The sequence below is a fragment of the Camelus bactrianus genome, chromosome 33, assembly GCF_048773025.1.
Source record: "Camelus bactrianus isolate YW-2024 breed Bactrian camel chromosome 33, ASM4877302v1, whole genome shotgun sequence".
Lineage (NCBI taxonomy): Eukaryota > Metazoa > Chordata > Mammalia > Artiodactyla > Camelidae > Camelus > Camelus bactrianus.
In genome coordinates this window covers 24,833,144-24,852,204 of record NC_133571.1, presented here as the reverse complement: position 1 = coordinate 24,852,204, position 19,061 = coordinate 24,833,144, and the positions used below count along the sequence as shown (strand labels likewise).

Sequence of the window (19,061 nt, the reverse complement as noted above, 5' to 3'; positions counted from 1 at the left end):
GTCCTTGCCAATTTTTATTCCTTTTATTTCTTCTTCTTCTCTGATTGCTGTGGCTAGGACTTCCAGTACTATGCCGAATACAAATGGCGAGGGTGGGCATCCTTGTTTTGTTCCTGATCTTAGAAAAAGTACTTTCAGCTTTCTGTCATTGAGAATGACGTCAGTCGTGGGCTTTTCATACGCAGCCTTTATTTTGTGTAGGTGTGTTCCCTCTACACCCACTTTGTTGAGTTTTTATCGTAAATGATGTTCAACTGTCAAAAGCTTTTTCTGCATCCATTGAGATTATCGTATGATTCTCATTCTTCAATCTGTTAATTAGACATTAACAATCTTAAACAATTATGTACCTAATAAAAAGCTGCAAAATACATGATGCATAAATCCAGCTATTACTGGAGATTTCAATATAGTTCTTTGAATAATTAATAGAACAGAAAGAAAATCAGACAGAAAATCTGGATGGATACAGAAGACTTTAAAAAGCAGTCAACTTGACTTTGTTGACATTTATAGAACATTTCACCCAAACACTGTAACAATATATTCTTCTCAAGTGCAGCATTTACCAAAGTAGGCCATATTCTGGGAGAGAAAACAAACCACGATAAATTTTAAAAGATTAAAGTCATACAAAGTCTGTTCTCCAACTACAATGAAACTAAACTAGAAATCAGTTATTGAAAGGTATCTGAAAAGTCCCTAACATTTGGAGACTAAATAGCACATCTTTTAGTAACCCATAGATCAAAGAAGAAATCAAAAAGGAAATCAGAAAGTATTTTGAACTGAACGAAAATGAAAACATGGCATCGGAGTTTGTGACAGGCTGCTGAGGCAGTAACGAGAGTCAAGTAGGTAGCACTGCATGCCTGCGTCGGGAAGGAAGAAGGGTCTCAGATCAGTGGCCTCAGCTTCTACATCATGACAGGACAAAGAGTGGACCCAGCTGTATCCAAAGCAAGCAGCATAAAGGAAATAATAAACAGCAAGGCAGAAACCACGAGACAGAAAACAGAACAGAGAAAAACCAACAGAACCAAAAGCTGGCTCTTCGGAAAGATCAACAAAATTAACAAACCTCTACGTAGACTGATGCGGAGGAAAAGAGGAAGCACAAAGTAACAGTATCAGAAGTGAGGGCAGGGGCACCGCAACTGCACAGACATTGAAAGAACACGAGACAGCGTGCAGGTTTGTGCCTGGGGCTCTGACAACCTGGCGGGAATGAATCCCTTGAAGGACACAAGCCACCAAAGCTCACTCAAGAAGAAATGAGTAATTTTTACTGTTTTACTTATGAGCACTTTTATTTCCCTTTACTCTTTCATAAAGAAAAAAATATCTTTGTCTATTGGAAAAAAAGAATTTGTAAGTAGAAACCCCACAAAAAAATCTCCAGGCCCAGACAGCTACCAAACATTTGAAGAAAAAATAATACCAGTTCTGAACAAGCTCCCCCAGAAATGTGCAGAGAAGGAAGTACTTCCCAACTTGTTCACCCTAGGAGACCAGTATTACTCCAATACCAAAAGGAGACAAAGACATTACAAGAAAAAAAATACAGACCGATAAAGCTCATGAACATAGAGGCCTGGCTAAATATCTGAAAACCAATGCATATAACTCATCATACAAGCAAACTGAAAAGGAAGAGCATACTTAAGGTACAGATCAAAGGAGTGATTTCAGTGGGCCCAGACTCCTGCACCTTCCCACACACAGAAAAGAGAGCGAAACTCATGAACTTGAGATGTCTGGTTTCCTTCAATGAACAGTAATCTTTTAAGGTTCCAATTATCTGGTTTTTGCTGCAAAACTCCTATGTATCCTGGCTCCTCCCTCTCCTCTTTGGAGCAGTCCCTCGGAGCCATCTGAGAGGCTATTTTCCAGACTTAAGTCCTCGGTTTTGTCCGCCAAATAAAACATAATTCTCAGCTTTTAGAGTGTGCGTATTTTTTCAGCCAACACTACTATCCAAAGGCTGAATACATCTTGCTCCCTGTTTGTTTGGGTAAATAAAGTTTCACTGGAAAACAGCCTTTGGATGCTTCCCCTCTAAAATGGCAGGTAGAGAGGCGTCAAGGGGGGCAAATGCAGGAAAGATGCTCCACGTCACTAGCCAGGTGAGAGGTCTGGTAAAGAGATGCCAGCACACCTGTGAGAAGGGCTTAAATGGAGACAACGACTACAGCTGTTCACAAGGCTGTCAACACATGGACTTCTCACCCCCTGCAGGCGGGAACATAAAATGCTACAGCCACTTTGGAAATGAGTTTGGCGGTGTCTTAACATTTTAAAACATACACCTATCATTTGATTCAGCCATTCTGTTCCCAGATACTTACCAAAGAGAATGACATTCATGCAAATGCTCATACACAAATACTCACAGCAACTTTATTTGTAATAGCTAAAATCTGGGAACAAGCCAGACACGCATAAACAGTGCGTAGATGGACTGTGGTCATTTCCATACAATGGCACAGTGCTACTCATCAAGAAAAAGACACGAATTATTGATGCTCTGCAACACAGACAAGTCTCAGAACAAGTACGCTGAGTGACGGAAGCCAGACAAAGGAGCACAAGGGTGTGATTCCACTCATGTAAATGTCCACGGAATCCAAAGGGGCACAGTGACAGAAAAGAGGGAGGGCTGTCTGGGGCCAGGGTAGGGTGGGGCAGAGAGGATGGGGCACGAGGGAACTTGGCAGTGGTGGTGGATGTGACCAAAATCTTGACTGCGTGGGATGTTCCAGAGTTCACGCACAAGCCAAACTCATCAAACTACATTGAAAATGTGTGGTTTACTGTATGTCAGTTATAACCTCGACTGTTCTCTAAAATGTCCAAAGTTGAAAAACGGGCTCTGACATGTGGCCCTGTGATGTGGCGGTCTGCTGAGTCAGGGTGCTCTAGTGCTCAGCCGGAATCCCTGCTCCCAAGACGGCCCAGGTACAGAGGCACCCAAACCTGCCTTCTGTGAGCAGCTCAGGGCACAAGGGTGTGGGGCGGTCTCACTGACAGGCACGGTTCCCTGAAGATGCTGCTTGTCCTCGCCACAGCTTTCCTGTGGCGTCTGCGTGCCTGCACCCGCCGCACACACCCCTCATCTCACTCAGCCACAGAAGACACCGATGACAATCAAGCCGTCCCATTTCCGTCTCCCTGCGCAACCCTGAGGGGGAAGGAGGGGGCAAGTAAAATCCTAGGTTTAAAAAGGAAGGAACTCCTAATTTCCCTCACACCATGTAATGACCTTCCCCAGACAGCCCAGAATTAAGCTTCTGACCCTGTTTTTGAACTTTAAAATGAGAGCCTACAGTGTACCAAGGAATAAGGAAGAGAATGGAAAAGTGTGGAAATGGTTAAAAATCACATGTTAAAAGCAAACTGAAGCTTGGAAAAAACGTGCTGTTCTCATTCCAGACAAACAATAAAGCAAGAATCTCTGTGTTCTTTTTAGATAATTCATCTCAAGGGAGAAGGACTTCATTTTTCACCTCTGAAGATCCATAAATTAATCAGGTGCCCACACACCAATTTCATACTGCTACAACGCAGACCCAGCCGCCCGGCATCCAGACACCTCAGTGATCTGGACCCAGCCTCTCCTCCCACCACAGCCTCCTTCAAGTCAATCTACAACCATAAGCTAAACAGGGATACTGTGTGTGTGTACGGGACGTGAGTCACACGTGTTCACACACACACACACCACCACACACACGCCAGCGCCCCCGGTAGAACTTCCTACCTGCCACACGCCGGTTCCTTGCAAGCACTGGGCTCGCGGTCCCCACAACCACCCTGGATAGGACTGTGATGACCCCCAGGACAGAGAGGAGGGCTCATGGAGAGGTCGTGTGGGGAGAGGGACAGCAGGGCCCCAGGTGGGCTGCCACCTGGCCGCTGTCCTGCCCAGCACACACGAGAATGGACCCGGGCCACGGACGTGTCTCAGAGAAGCTTAACACACTGCCTTCTGTGTGCTGGGGTGGGGGTGGGGGGCTGCAGTGGCCCTGCGCTCCTGATTCAATCACCAGGGGTTACTAGGAAAGCACACCAGTCAAATGCATCTTAGAGACAGGTCACTGGAACCCAAGTGCCTGAATCTTGCCCTCCTCAGAATCCAGGGCCAGCACAGTCACTGGATATTTTACGGCCTCATAAATGTAACTGGGTATCTTAGGGGCTTGAACGACTTCTGAGGAAGAAATGTCTCCCTGATAGGCAGTCTGCAGTGTGGGTCTGGTGTTCCGACTGGCCAGCACCAGCCCCTACACGCGCCTTGGGTGTCACCAAGCCTCAGCCTCCTCACCTGCGGACGTGGGCGTCCGTGCCCCCCGCAGGCCCCCGCTTCTTCATGCAGACCTGAGATGGAATCCACAGTCTAAACTGTACCTACTTGGGGGCGAGGCTGTGGCTCAGTGGTACAGCACGTGCTGAGCACGAATGAGGTCCTGGGTTCAATCCCCCATACCTTCATTAAAATTAATAATAATAATACAATAAGCTAATTACCACCTCACCCCCCCCCAAACACAAACAAACGGCACTAAAATGGCAGTGCCATTCTGTAAAGGATAACATCAACTAGCCTGTCATCACCCTGAACAACGTGCACTTTCTCCCCCACCCTACACCCACCCCAAATATGCCCTTGTCTGAGGGCTGTTTCCTGTCCTGAGCTCACCCATTCCCGACAGCTGTTCACCTAGTAAGATGCTTATTTTTCATGCAAACTCACTGATTCCTATTGGCAGCGCCTTTACTTAGAGATGCGCTGGGCTTTCCACTGAGACTTTCTATTACTCGAAGTCTGTCGGTGCAGGCGTGAAAATTCCCCCAGGGTAAGACGTCTGATCTTCTCTAGAAATATCACGGAGCCACTTTTTAAATCCGAGATGTCAGAGAATTTCTTTTCTTCTTTACTCTTGAAACTTAAAACTTGATTTTTGTTTCCTTAAGAAAAATCCAGGATACCAATCTGCACTTTAGATGAACTGTCTTTCCTACGCGGAAAAAATAAATTAAAAAGCTTGCTGTCTCATCAGAATAAGCCGTCAGGGAAGCTTTACTGCAAGAAGGTTGCTTTAAACTGGGACTGTAAGCTGCCACCTTGGAGAGCCGGAGCAGCAGTGAAACTCCAGCCTGGAGGGGCGGAGGCAAAGCAGGGTACTGCTCACATCTGTACCGCAGCTGTCACCACAGCACCACTCTCACACACAGTCTCGTCTGATCCCGGAAAGAACCTGAAAGCAGGCATTATCTCCTCTCCGCAGAGAAGGAGAACCGGACTCGGAGCCACTAAGAGACAATTACATAACCTCAAAACGTGAAAGGATCAGCTCAAAGTGGAACTATTTTAAAACAACAATTAAGAAACATACAGATCAGGCCATGGTTGTAAGATGTTTGAACAGAAATACACGTGTCAGCCCCTCTGAAGCAGTGAGGGAAGCCCCCGCCCCTCCCAAACCACAAGCAGGAGGAGACGCCCTCCCTGCGTGCGTGGGCGCAGAGCTGCCGGCGGGAAGAAGGGAACAGTCTTGTCTGATTACAGCCGAGCACCTAACTGTCGCAAACGTAAGGACAAACTGCTAGGATGCACCCAGGGCCCTGAAGGGTCTCTCCCGGGCGGAGTCCAAAGCTTGATAAGGTTCACTTCCAGTGTGCCTCCGGATACTTGAGGAGCAAAGGAACCGTAGTGGAGCAGCCACCGGAGCATTAGCAGTGACAGCGCGTCTCGGAGGGTCTGTTACCGTGCCAGGCCCTCTGCTGAGCACTTATGTAATCACTACTTATTTTAATTTTACTACGTTAATTAGTGTTATTTTTGTTACTTATTTAGATACTTTGACAGGAGCACGGACTGGTGTGCAGAACAGTCCCACAAAGTCCCGTGTTCCACTGCTCCTTACGGGTGGGAAACAGACGGTGACAAGTCATAGGGCAGAGCTGAGACTCAAACCTCAGTCCAGCTTCCTGGTAAGCAGGGATTCAGAAGGGCCACTCCAGGCCAGAGCTCGAAGAAAGGCTCACACAGAAGCGCACTGCGCTGGGTACCAGGGCGAGCTGGCCGGGGCCGGTGGGGGGGGGGGGCTCGGCACTGCAGGCAGACGGGCCGCCATCAGAGAAGAGACAGTCCCACGGGGCGCGAGTCCACGCGCCAAATCTCCAGACTCCCCAGTAAAGCTGAGTCAGTTAGATACACTCTTAGCATCAACCTCTTCCGCGTGACACAGCCATGACCCTGTAGAAGGAAAGGGAAGGCCACGTCTCCCTGGAATCCCGCTCCTCTAAGGGGAGGGCGCTGTGGACACCAAGGGCCACCCCCAGCCTGCCTGGCTGGCCAGCGGTGTCTCCCTGAGGGCGGCGGGTGGGGGTGGGGGTTCCCAGCTCAACGGGGACATCACTCTGCCACTGCAGCGTGGAGGGCAAGTGAAATAACCTTCTTGCTCCAGGTTTCATCAGACAGGGCTCAAAGCACAGGAGTTGAAGGAGCTGCTCACACGGAACAGAAGCACCGAGTCCCGCCATGCAGCAGTCCCTCTGCACACAGGACACACACCTACAGGACAGCACCGTGGGCACACCTGAGAGGTGAGCAACAGACAAAACACAAACACGCTCCTCCTCAAGGAGGCGAGCTGCGGCTCCGGGCTGTCCCAGGGCGCGACCGCGTGCGGGCACCACCACGGGGACCCAGGCGCTTGTCCTGCTCCAGCAACGACCGGCCCCTCAGCCAGGGTCGCAAAACGTGCTTTTGGACCTCTTCTCTCATCACTGTTGCCTAAGTTAGAGAGACAGACAGACAGACAGAGCCTGCTGGACTCGGGACACCAGAGCGAGATGGCAGAGGAACCCCAGCAGTGATCCTTTTCTGCTGTCCACTTGGCTTAACCCTGAACACCTCCTGGAGCCGAGCTCACATGACCAATCACTGCGAAAATCGCAGAACTTAGCATCTCTAAAACCACGTGCATAGGCTGCTTTTCCATTTAACTCGCAGTCTTCACTCTGACCTACCCACAGGCTGATTTAAACTGGAACCGTGCAGAGATTAGGGCACTGACAGTCATCATCCGAGACACTGGCTAACAGGAGAGTCAGGCCAGAGCAGAACTAAAGGAGAAAAGACGTTCACTCTGGGGGTCCTGAGCCCCAGGGAAGGCCTCTCAACCTAAGGTCTCACACGTAAGCCCCCCAAATTGCACACAAAACGTCCGTATTTGCACATAAAAACACCACTCGGAGGAAGAGGCCCAGAAGCCCCACCCGCCCCACCCGCCCCACCCGGCGCTCGTGACGCCAACTACTCGCAGACCAAGGTCTGAAACAGCACCTGGTGAACTAAAGATGTGTAAACATTTGTCCTCACAGAGCCACGGCCCGAGAGGTTCACGGCAAGGTTCTGCACTCCCAGCGGACTTGAAAGCGAGGCCAGATGCAGTCAGAGTGAACACTTCACAGCTGACAGTAAGATACCAAATGCACAGACTACCACCCCAGCCAAACAGGGTCCATCCTGCTCTTCACGGCAAACCAGCACAGGAGCTCTTAAAGCACTAGGTCTAGTAAGTAGGGTCGCAGCAGACTGAAGAAACAAACCGAAAGCCTGAGCTTCTGAAAGATGAACTTCCCTAGCCTCTTGGGGCGGAAGAGGGTTCCGCACCATTTCCCTGTCTCCAAAACCCTTCCGAAGTTTCAGAAGAGGAAGAGATTTCTGTGAACTAGGTTTTCAAACCTTCAAAGGCACTTCCGATTAACAAATAAACTACTTCAACTAATCAGTTAAAAATTCTCTTGAATTCCCATAAAATCACTTCTTTGGATCTGAACCTCACACAGTGAGTTACCAAATGGGGGAAAGAAATGGGAAACTTCTGGTGGTAAAGTAAGAGATGGTGTTGAAACTGCTTTCCAGTGCCTTGGATAAAAACCAGTATTATTTCCCCCACGATCCCAAAGTGAATCACAGGCAAAGCTGGGAAATGGATCCAGAATTCCTGACGCCCACGGCGCGCCCCTTCCTTCACCCAGAACAGTATCCGAGAGGCCGCGACCTTGAGGCTCGGGCGGGCCTGGGCTGGGCCTCTCGCAGAACCAGCACTGCGTCCTGGAGGAACCTGAATCTTGGATTCGGACTTCGGCTAGAAAGCTCAAGGTGACCTTCTGTTTTGCCCTGAACATCTTCACCTGTCCCGTTAACAGAGGAGAAAGAAGCCGCTGTCCCAGGCGCCAGAGCAGTACTGATTCTCCAGTTTCAGTTGCGGTATCTCGAGAGACAGACAGTTGCTTTTCGGATAAACGCATGCAGGGACAGCGATGGCAGTTGTACAGTCAGGTACTCCTGCATAGCAGCCAGCCCCCTCCCAGGCAGGGATGCTAAGCAAGAACCGTTCAACCCACCCCGGGCCCAGCAGAACCCCCACAGGGTGTACGTGCTCTGAAAACACACAGCCGACATTTTTATTCTGTATTTGAAAAGTAAAAACAAAAGTATCACCTTTGTAATAGAAACTCTTAGAGGAAATTGTGTGACTCGTCAGTTACACGAGGGAGACGAGGTGAATGAAGCACAGCCCTGACCCGGCGGGGCCCTGGGTCAGGGTTAGAGTCAGGGACTGCGGGCCTCTGCGCCCACGGGTCCTACACAAAAGGTAGTTTTTACCACACCCCCGGGCTCACAGGAAGTGGGGGTCTTTAACAGGGCAAATAAAACAGCTGAGGGCTGAGACCAGAAATTAAGGAGAATGCAGGGTGTGACCCCGGGGTCACCAGGGAGAGGGCACCACGGGGCCGGCAGGAAGGCAGAACCGAGCTTGAGATGTTCAAAGAACGCCAGGGCCCCTGAGAACCAGCTTACAAGTAAAGGAAAACAAGCCCCTGTAAGTCAGACTCGTGAGAAACAGTGAATATTAGATTTGGATTCAGATATTTGAAGTATCACATACAGAATATAAAACATCTGTGCATGAAATGTTTAAAAAATTTAAAAAAGGAGTAAAAAAAAAAATGAGCAAGCCAAAGAAACCAGATTATAAAAAGAACGAAGTAAATTTTTAGAAATGAAAAATCGGTTTAAAAAAACTTTATACGTTGGTTAAATAACAGATTAGACATGGCTGGAAAAAGAAACAGTTGTAAAGCTAATCTAAAGAAATAACCCAAAATAGGACAAAGAAAGAAGAATATGAAATTATGACAGAAAGGTTAACAGTCTTGGAAGACAGAAGACCGAAGAGAGTCCCAGAGGAAAGAATTAAGGAAACAGAAGCTGGGCAGTATTTGAACAAATACCTGAGAATTCTCTGGGAAGAAATACACTTGCAGCTACACAAAGACCACAAATTAACAAGTGGAATAACTAAAAAGAAAGGTACCCTGGACACACGAAGCAACACTTTTGCTAAAGAAAAGCCCTTGAACGGAGCCGGAGGGTAGCCGGGGCGAGACCACGGTGTCTCAGCAGAGCGCCGAACCGGACGCAGCGCCGCCGTGGAGCCCGGCCCCCAGACAAGGCACCCGTCAACCTGAAGCTTGTAGCCAGTGAATCTGTGTTTCAAGAACAAGACTGAAATAAACGTATTTTCAGATATAAGCAAAAATGAATTCAACAGCAGGAGACCCTCCGTCCCAGCCTTCTTGACCACAGTCTCAGAGGAACACACATCGGATCACCGATCAGATACCTCCGCGCCCCACGCCCTGAGGTCCGCATTTTCCAGGTGGCACTGAAAACGCTTCACCACCTCCCAGTCGGGTTACTCTCCGCTGTTCTCTTGCAGGGACGACCTGCGCCTCGACCCACTGACCGCGACCTGGGGCTCGGGAACCAGCCTGCCTGAGCGCCACATTCAGCGCCTGCGAACGAGACCTACAGAAACTGCCAGCCGAGGTCCATCGGCTCCCCTGCTGGGCCAGCCCTGCTTTCAGTAAAGGGCGGCTGTGATCATTCAGCATCATGATAACGCACTGGTCCCCATGCACGACACATGCATCCCAACCCCGCGCCTTCTCTCCCTTATCTCCTCTGCTTTCCTGGCCCCAAACACCCCAATCCCGCCAAACCTGCACCGCGTAAATCAACTTATCCCTCAAAGTCCAGCGGCTCCTGGAAATTCGCCTCTACCAGGCCAGCACAGAGCAGGCGCCCTCACTCCTAAACACACGAAACATTTGTTTTTGTTTGTTTGCTTTGGGGGGGGTAATTAGGTTTATTTAATTACTTATTTTGATGGAGGCACTGGGGATTGAAGCCAAGACCTTGTGCAGGCTGAGCACACGCTCCACCACTGAGCTAGACCCCCCACACACACACATAAAACATTTACACAAAGTGGTACTCCGTTAGTTAGCTGTCTACACTGTATGCTCCTGGTCTGCGGAAGGGCTCATCTTAGATTTCCCTGCTTTGCTCACGGAAGGCTTTACTGCCGTGAAAACAGCGATCGCCAAATAAACATGGATTAGCTGATAAAGTCCCAGCGCCCTTGAAGCGACACTTTAGAGGAAAAACATGGCACATACACAAGAAGGCGGGCAGCTGTCTTGGGATGTGCTGCGTTCTTTGCAGTCCTCCAGACAGCTGTACTTCATTCTGGAGACACTAAGTATTTTCCTTAAAGGCGTCCAACAAGGAAGTCGGGTGGGCAGGAAGAAGTGATAAGGGGGACAGCTGACTTCAGGAAACATCTTTCAGAGTCTGTTTCCCAAGGAAGTCAATTTGACCGGGATTCCTATCACCCAGACAAAGAAAGCAGGTCCCCCAGGAGGGGCGCGGCTGGCACAAAGCGGGGGCCCAGTAAACACTGGCTGACTCTGCACAACAGACCAAAGCAACTACTCAGGTCTTTCCGCTTGTTTGTTCAAAAAAAGGAGAGGCAGGTATTCTCATCAGCCCTCAGTCTTCCAGCTAAGCACCGGTAGAGGCTCCCCCACCCTAGAGCCAGTGACAGCAAACCTCTCAAACAAGTCACAAAGAACGCGTGATCAGACTGAGCGTCCAGCCTGCCCCTCCCCCCTGCCGTCCAGCCGCTGCTAATTCAGGTGCTAGAAAAGCCACAGTCACACGGTGTCACACTCAACTAAGTTTTCCCATTTTAAAGGAAAGCTCTCCTTGGTGTCAAATTTAAAATGTCACTATTCTATCTACTGGTGGCCAGAACAAAGGCAAGCTTTTTCATTATAGAAGAACATTCTTATTAAAGAAAACTTGAAAAAAAAAAAAAAGACAAAAGAATCAGCCAGGAAGACAGAGAAAAGTAGGAAAAAACCCTCAGGCTTCAGACCCACCACTCAGAAATGGCACCCGTCAGCACTCTGGTTCATCACCCTGCAGGTTTTCCCGAACGTGAGATGTTCTGTGTAACTGGGATCAGACGGGGCAGACTAGCCTGCAGCTTGTGACTTAAATAATTTCATGAGCATTCCTTCATGTTTTTCTTTTTCTTAACCTGTGTAATCGCATAGGGTAGGAAAGAAAGATTTTTAAATTAAACCAAGTCAAGAAATACTTACCATTCTCTCTCTTCCACAGAAACTACTGTGGTAAAAACCAGGGACTTCCAAAAGTTCCTGGGTCACTGGAACTAAGATACATTAAAAAAAAAAAAAATTCTGGACACACAGGAAGTGCTTAAGAAATGCTGACTCTCAGGTGACAGAGAGAATATTTACTATAGTCATCTCTGGAAAGATACAAAAGAAATTAAATTCAGCCTCTGGTCCCAATGAATTTTTCCTAACGCTGAGAAGATAAAACGCATTTACACTCAGCAACTAAAGCGCAGCGTAATTCCACACTCATCCTCCTGGCTCTTCAAGGGCTGGGGACGCCCTACGGATTTCTGTACCCCTAGCATGAAGGACAATATTGCAGACACTCAACAGATGTCTGTGGTACTGAACAGAGCTGCAGACTGAGGACCATGCTATTCAGAGACAGGAAAGATGCAAGCTGTGCGCTGAGGTTAAGCTCTGGGGAACTTGGAGTGGCCAATATTCTGCAGAAAGGACGCTGAACCATAGAAGTCTCAGGATCCCCCTGAAAACCAAAGGTGGAAGAATGTTCGTATGGTCCTAACGTATTACAAGTTTGATGTTTCTCCACGACAAGCTTTGAAACCTCTGCTGTGCATACTAGCTACTCATGGGAAGTATAACACATAACAGAGTAGGTACCACTCAGAAATGCAGAAGACACACGAACACCATTCCCTGACATCAGAAACAGGGGCTAATTCTCGAGAAGCTTTCTGTGCATCATGGCAAGTGGGAAAGAGGCAGTAAATTAAGGCTTCAGCGTTCCACACAGAGTATCGCGGCGCGTGCTGTCCTTGCTAAACGAGGTGTGAAAGAATGTGCTGGCCGGCACTTTCTTTCAGGAACTCTTCATACTCCACTGAAGCTGCCTGCACACACTGCTGGCATTCAGAGGGCAGGTACAGAAGGTCTGAAATCTCATTCAGCCCTGACGGCAGCCCTTTCGCACCAAGCAGTTACAAACACATCTTAAAAGAGGGGATCCAGCTTCATACGAGGGCACCACACAGCAGCCTCTGTACACCCTAGTGTCGTTCACATGCTTTCCTTTGTTTTACCCCACTTGTGCTCACGAAAAAATTCAAAGAATCTATGGAGAAGGAATCTGCTAACAGCACATCTCTAACAGCTGCTAGGTGGACTGTACTAAACCCACAGCCTCTTCGATTACACTATGTGCCCAGTTCAGAAAATGCGCCCAGTGCAAATCCGGCTCCTTTCCAAAGCAGTGATGCAAGCCTGCCCTGCGGGGCTGCCGTAGGAGCAAGTCGCCTGAAGCGCAGGCGTCGGGGGTGCACTCAGTCTGTCCGGAGGTGATACCGCAATTCCTTATGATGAAGTGTCTCTAACAGCTGCCCATTCAGTCTCCCCAGCCTGGAGCACTCTAGACCGGACGCCACGGACAAGACATTTGGAAATGAACAGCTGATCCGAGGCAGGCGTGCTTCTGGGCAGGTGTTCCTTGTTTTTCTCAACACACATATGCACACGCATATCTGACAATGATCACATCTGTCAGATATAGTTAACTCAAAAGGATTAAAACATAAAAGAATAGGTCATTTAAAAATTTTTTTAGAAGTCCAAACAAATGCAAATGGAAAATATACATTTTTTTCAAAAATGCCCTGGAACTCATGATTTTCAGATTTTGATAAGCTTTTGCACACAAACTGTCTTAGTCCAAGAACACAGACTGTTTCTGTTTTAATTCTAAACGAAGCACTTCTCTCTAGGACATCAAAATACTTGGAAACCCACAGTAATTACCACATAATCGTTCAAAAAAGACATGTGGCATAACATTTGTAAAGAGGAGCTACACCTGTCACCAATTCAACAAAAGAATATTTTATATACAAACCACACAGCTTTGAACACCTAATAATTTGGTTAAAATGATCCATAACAAGAATTAGATTGTCAAACGGAATAATACATGCAACTAAAAAATGGATTAATACAAATAGTGGAGATATCCACACCCGAGACACACGGGATGGTGCCCTGAGCGAGTTACTGAAACTCTCTGTGCTTCGGTATCTTCATCCACAAAATGGGCAAAATGACAGTAACAACCTCTTAGAGTTGCTACCAATATCAAATGAATACATATTAAAGGGTAACTAATGAAGAACATTTGTATTATATCAGGAACTAAATTGTTTCTAAATGAGAACACGCAAAAATAACAGCAACTGAAAAGAGTAATCATTAAAAAAAAAGACACAGCGGTGATGCCCTGTGGACGAGTCAAGTTTTCAACGTGTTGCAGTATATTTAGAGCATAAAGTAATGGAAACGGGCTCCCTACTAAAAATGACAGCTACCCCCTTCAAAGTGGGTTATACACCCTAACACCTGAATTCTTTGTCATTAGTCCTATTTTGCAAAATTTGATTATCCCTCCTAAGCTCTGCAGGTAAGAAGGCCACAAAAGTAACCCCTGGGGAGACCAAAATAAGAAGTTAAGGGGAGGTGAAGGCCTTTGCATCAGCTGGTTTTACTAGCAAACCACCACAGTGAACCTCAGTCCTGAACTAAACCGCCAAATGTTTCTGCAGTAAAAGCTGTGAACTTTCACGACAACAGACCTTTTCAACAATAGCGAGTTGTTCCAGTCTGTGAATAGGACAGTGTCAGTGTGACCAACAAAGCCGGGAGAGGACATTCCTGACACCCTCGTCCCCTGGCTAGCCTTTCATCATTCATCTCCCCTAACCACACGGTTTTGGAAATCACTTTCAGGCAAAGTATATGGACAGTCTCTACACCCTGAGCTTAGCCTTCATCACGGGGCCCTGCTCCCCAGCTCCTGCCCGGACCCTCACTGTTCCCGCCACCCCTGTGGGCGACCCCCACCATCACCCAAGTGAGCCTCTAACACAGGAGCCTTTGTTTTCCGAGTGCGCCCTCCCCACCCCTTAACAGTCACTTGGGGTTTGACTGTGTGACCCTGGAAAACATCACGGGATGACGACGGCAACTAGGCAGGCAACAAAGTGACCCAAGTGCCGGGAAAGGACCGGGTCTGGTGGCCTGCGGATGCCACCCGGGAAGGGGTGGCGCGGTGCTGGGGACCACGGTCTGAGTCTCCCCTGGTCCTGCGAGCAGACTTCGGGCTCCGAGTTCTCTCTCGAAGCGGGTTGGGACACCCACTCGCGGACTGCGGTGAGGACCGCGTGGGATCAGGTCTCGAGCGCCCAGTGCGCCTCGCGGACACCAGCGTGTGGTCCTGCCTCCCGGTGACCTCCCGCCGGAGGACAGACCCACCCGGTCCAGGGGCCCCCACCGACACTCCAGGGCGGGCCCCGGGGCTCGGAGGCCGGCGGGACAAAGGGCCGGTGGGGACGGGAGACCGGTCAGCGGCCGGCTTTGTTCGCGGCGGGACGTGGGGCCGCCGGACCCGGGCCGGACCCCGCAGCCCCGGGACGCCCCTGCACCCGACCTCCCCGGACCCCGCACCCCCACGGCCGCTCGCCCCGCCCGCACCCGGGACCCCGACCCCAGACCTGGACCCCCGACCCGGCACCTGGACCCCCGGGACCCCCGCACGCCCAGGGCTGCTCCCCTCGCCCAGACCCCGGACTCCCACGCCAGGGCCACTCGACCTCCGGGGCCCCTGCACCCCCGGGCCTCCCCCGGGCCCGCACTGCGGGGCGCGCGCGATGTCCCGCGTCCCCGGGACCCTCGCATCCCCGCCTCCGGACCCGAGCCAGACCTCTGCATCCCCGGGCCCCGCCGCCCCGGGCCCCGCACACCCCGGGCCCCACCCCGCCGGCCCGCTGCCCTCGCCGGGCCCCTGCGCCCCGCGCCGGCGGAGGCCCGCGGACTCACCCCGCAGGAGCAGCAGCAGGGCCAGCGCGGGCCGCCGCCTCAGCGCCATGTCGAGCGCAGCTGAGGGGCCGCGGGCCCGCTCCCCGCGCATGCGCCCTGCCCGCGACCCTGTGCCCGCCCCGGTCGCCATAGCGACCACGGCGGCGAGCCGTCGCTATGGTGCGCCGGAAGCCCGAGTCTGGTTGCTATGGAGGCAGGGATGCTCTGGACCCGGCCCTTGGGGGTCCCTTTGAAAGAATTTGATGGGAAGAGGTGAAGGGGCGTGTTCAAGAGTGGGCGGGGTGAATTTCCACAGCTATGAAAGGAATCCGGGAAGAAATGCTCCATTAAAATTTGGGAAATGAACTGCTTCTTATTTTACAAACAAGGATGCAGCCCAGTTATCCAGGAAGCACTATCGCCTTGCCTCTGTGGGCCCCCAATTCCAAATGTGATGAGAAGGAAAAGCGCTGAAAAATACATAAAACATAAGCAGGACATGCATTATGCAGTGCATAAAAATTACGTCTTTCTAAAATAAACAGAATCCATACTCTCTGTGGTATCCCAAAATCATAATGGTACCCCCAACAGTTGATTCTGCAGAAAAGCGGGGTAACTCTTTGCTTTGATTTCTGAATATTGCGAAATGGTGAAGTTAGGGAAGAAAAACAGAGGACTTATGAGGACAAGCACACAAGATGAAGAAAACAATTAAATGAACTGGAAATTGGACCTAGGGATACAGGAGAACTTGAGTGTTGTTTAATATGGTGGGAAACTCTGGAAATAGCTTGTATTACATCTAAGGTAAAAAGTACATTCCTAGTGCCCCAGGAAACAGCAGAGTCAAACAGAATTCTGAGGATAGTTGTGAGTAAAATATGCCAGCAACGAATATTTTTTAATGTCTAACTTAAGTACTTCATTTTTCATACATCACCCCAGGTTTTTTTGAGTATTTTACTATTCTTAGTTTGTAGAAAAGTAGAACAATGTGTGTACATATGTATGTGTATAAGAATGCATAACTTACATGTAAGCTAAATCACGAATGCCAAGAAACATGAAACAGATCAAGGCTGTTGCCAAGGATGTGCTCCAACTGCCATTGCATATGATCTTCTTTATAAGTCTTTATAACTGTTCAGACTTTTGAAAGTGTGAGTTAATTGCATTCCCCCAAATCTCATAAAGACAGAATAAAAATTAAAAAATAACTCAATTACCTATTATGACTCTATTGTCTTTCTTTTCCTAAATCTTCTTTCTGTTCCAGTTTACTATGTTTCAAAGGCACAAGTAAAAGCATGTAAAAATTATTTTATAGTAGTGGCCTCGCTCCCTTCATTAAACACAAAACAGAAATTGAAAAGAGTAAAATTCTACTTAGAACCACTGACTTTTTTTCCTTTTGCTCTAGAAATGGAGCAGGACCCTGTGGGGCCATCCCAGGTAAAAATCCTATGTCCCCATTTCTTGTTTGTAGGAAATAGGCTTCATTCAGCCTCCTTGACCTTCCCTGAGTTCCAAAGGGCATATTCAAACAGTTGCTTATCAGGGAAGAGAGAGAACACAGAAACAAAGGAGGAGCAATCAAAAACAATAGTACAGGGATGGGGCAAGGTCCTGGTTCCTCCTCATGGAATATATGACAGAACCTATGAGTTCTGCAGGAGCTAAGGCCCCACCCTCGATGGAGGAAGGGATGATGACATCAACCTTTTCTGACTTCAGTCAGCTAGAGCTGGACTCTGTCGACTGGGCCCCAGTTCTGTACTGAATTGTCCTCTGCTCAGGACCCTTCATGAATATGCACATATCCTTAGCTTACAACTTCCCCAATGCTGCCGTTGGGAGACACGGCTTTGGGAGGGATCCCTGGTGTGCTCCTTACTCGCTGCGAGTCACACACCCTTCCTTCTCCCGATCTTTGGCTTGGTTGCGTCTTTTGGCTCAACACCTACCACGAGGCAAACCCAGACATGCAGCATATGCTGTTTTGAAAGTTCTTCAGTTCAATTTATTTGCACGTTCCTCTCCTTTGTAGCTGTTCATTTGAGAAAGGTCATATTAATGCCAAAGTTTTGATTTAAAGTGGCTTCCTAGAGAAACTATTTAGCAGGCCTTTCATGTTTCACCAAAGGGAGGCAGGGCGTCCTGGGCTAGAGTGCGTGCATGTGCGTGTGTGCGTGTGTGTGTAAGTGAAGACACCATACGTGCTGTGGGTGAAAGAAAGAGTCCCAGCCCTGGGGTCTCTCTCCTCACCAGCGCCGGCACAGCAGCAAGCCGGGACGGATCCCCACAACGGAAGCCTGACGCAGGACTTACTTCTCCCAGGCTGGGGCCCTAAGGATTGTGAATCCCAGCTCCCCAACAGGCGGCTGCTGCAAAGCCTTCTCTGAGAAAGCGGAGAAGCAGGGCTTGGCCAGGTGCCCCCCGCAGACCCCGGGGAAAGGGGTCTGGGCGGCTGGTAAACAGCACTCCAGACCGCTTCCGGGAGGACACCACCGTGAGATGAGACAGATCAGCTCTTTTTTTCTCTCCACTGGGTCTGGTGAACATTTCCACTGGCCTGGGGGAAAGTGAGAGACTTTTCTTAGTCTGTGCTCTGGGCCTGGGGACACACAGATCTGAGCTGTCCTGGAGCCAAGCCAGGCGAGCAGCTGTGAAGTGGGAAGACTCAGGCAGACAGGTTCCTGCGGCCCGTGACACTCAGGTGTGTCCCTCCAGGATGCTCCAGCTGCTCTGTTTACAGGTTGAAGATATTTTCAGCCCAATCCTCCAATTAGAGGGAATTGTCTCTCGACATCAATCGTACTACTGAGTGTCTGCTCCCTGGAGGCACCGAAGAGACCAGCGCCTCGGCTGCTGCAGCGACCCTCACCTGCCTCAGAGTCCCTCCCAGGGTCCGTGCCAGGGTCAACCCTACCTCAGCATGTGGGGAGGAGAAGGTCTTCTTAAGGACTAGGCCCAGGGGCTCATCACTGCCACCTGAACGGCTCACTCCTTTCCTGGAAGGGAAGGACAGTTTTGCGTTTGTCATTGCAGCATTCAGGATGTCCTGGCCCAGGTCTGGAGGGAGTGGGAATTTGATCCCAAGACCCCATCTCTGGTGGTGATGAGGATAACACCACACGTTCTTTTTCCAGGGATTATTCACTATCTTGCCTCTTAAACAAGTGGATAAATGCTCTGCATAAGACTAAAATTTCTCTCTAATGCGACAAAGTTGTATGCCCACGAAATTCAGGATGAGGAGTAGTGGGTGCTGGTCCTCTGGGGTGAGGACCCAGCAGCAGCACAGCAGAGACTCAGTCTGTCAGGATTGGTTGGGGTGGCCACTCTCGGCCGGCGGAGGACGGAGACCTTGAACCACCCGGCGGGAGAGCGCCTAAGCTTCCGTGCCCTTAGCACTCTGAGGTCTCCCCCAGGTCCACTCACTCTTTGCAGACAATGGCTTGTTTTCTGGCCGGGTGTCGTTCCCTAGAATCGCACCGTCCAGTGTCCTGCAGTGCAGCACAGAGATGCCCTTTGTGCCCCCCTTGGGGGCGGCTGCCGCCGCCCCGCCCAGGGCACGCCTCGTTGCCTTCCAGTAGGACTGGAACAGGGTCTGCGGGCACTGCCTTCACCTGCGGCCTCCAGACCTGTCTTCTCAGAGCTGTGAGCTGTCCAGGGCCTGGAACACAGGT

General features: G+C 49.8%; 1 protein-coding gene across 1 annotated transcript in view; it reads right to left on the bottom strand.

The window, feature by feature from the left end:
* The window catches only part of JAM3 (junctional adhesion molecule 3), a 39,125-nt gene extending 23,590 nt beyond the window's left edge, over positions 1-15,535 (bottom strand). Inside the window, exon 1 of the mRNA XM_074357057.1 lies at positions 15,391-15,535. Coding sequence (XP_074213158.1) covers positions 15,391-15,520 — 130 coding nt within the window. The 5' untranslated portion in view covers positions 15,521-15,535. The remainder of the gene's footprint in view (positions 1-15,390) is intronic.
* Positions 15,536-19,061: the final 3,526 nt, after the last annotated feature.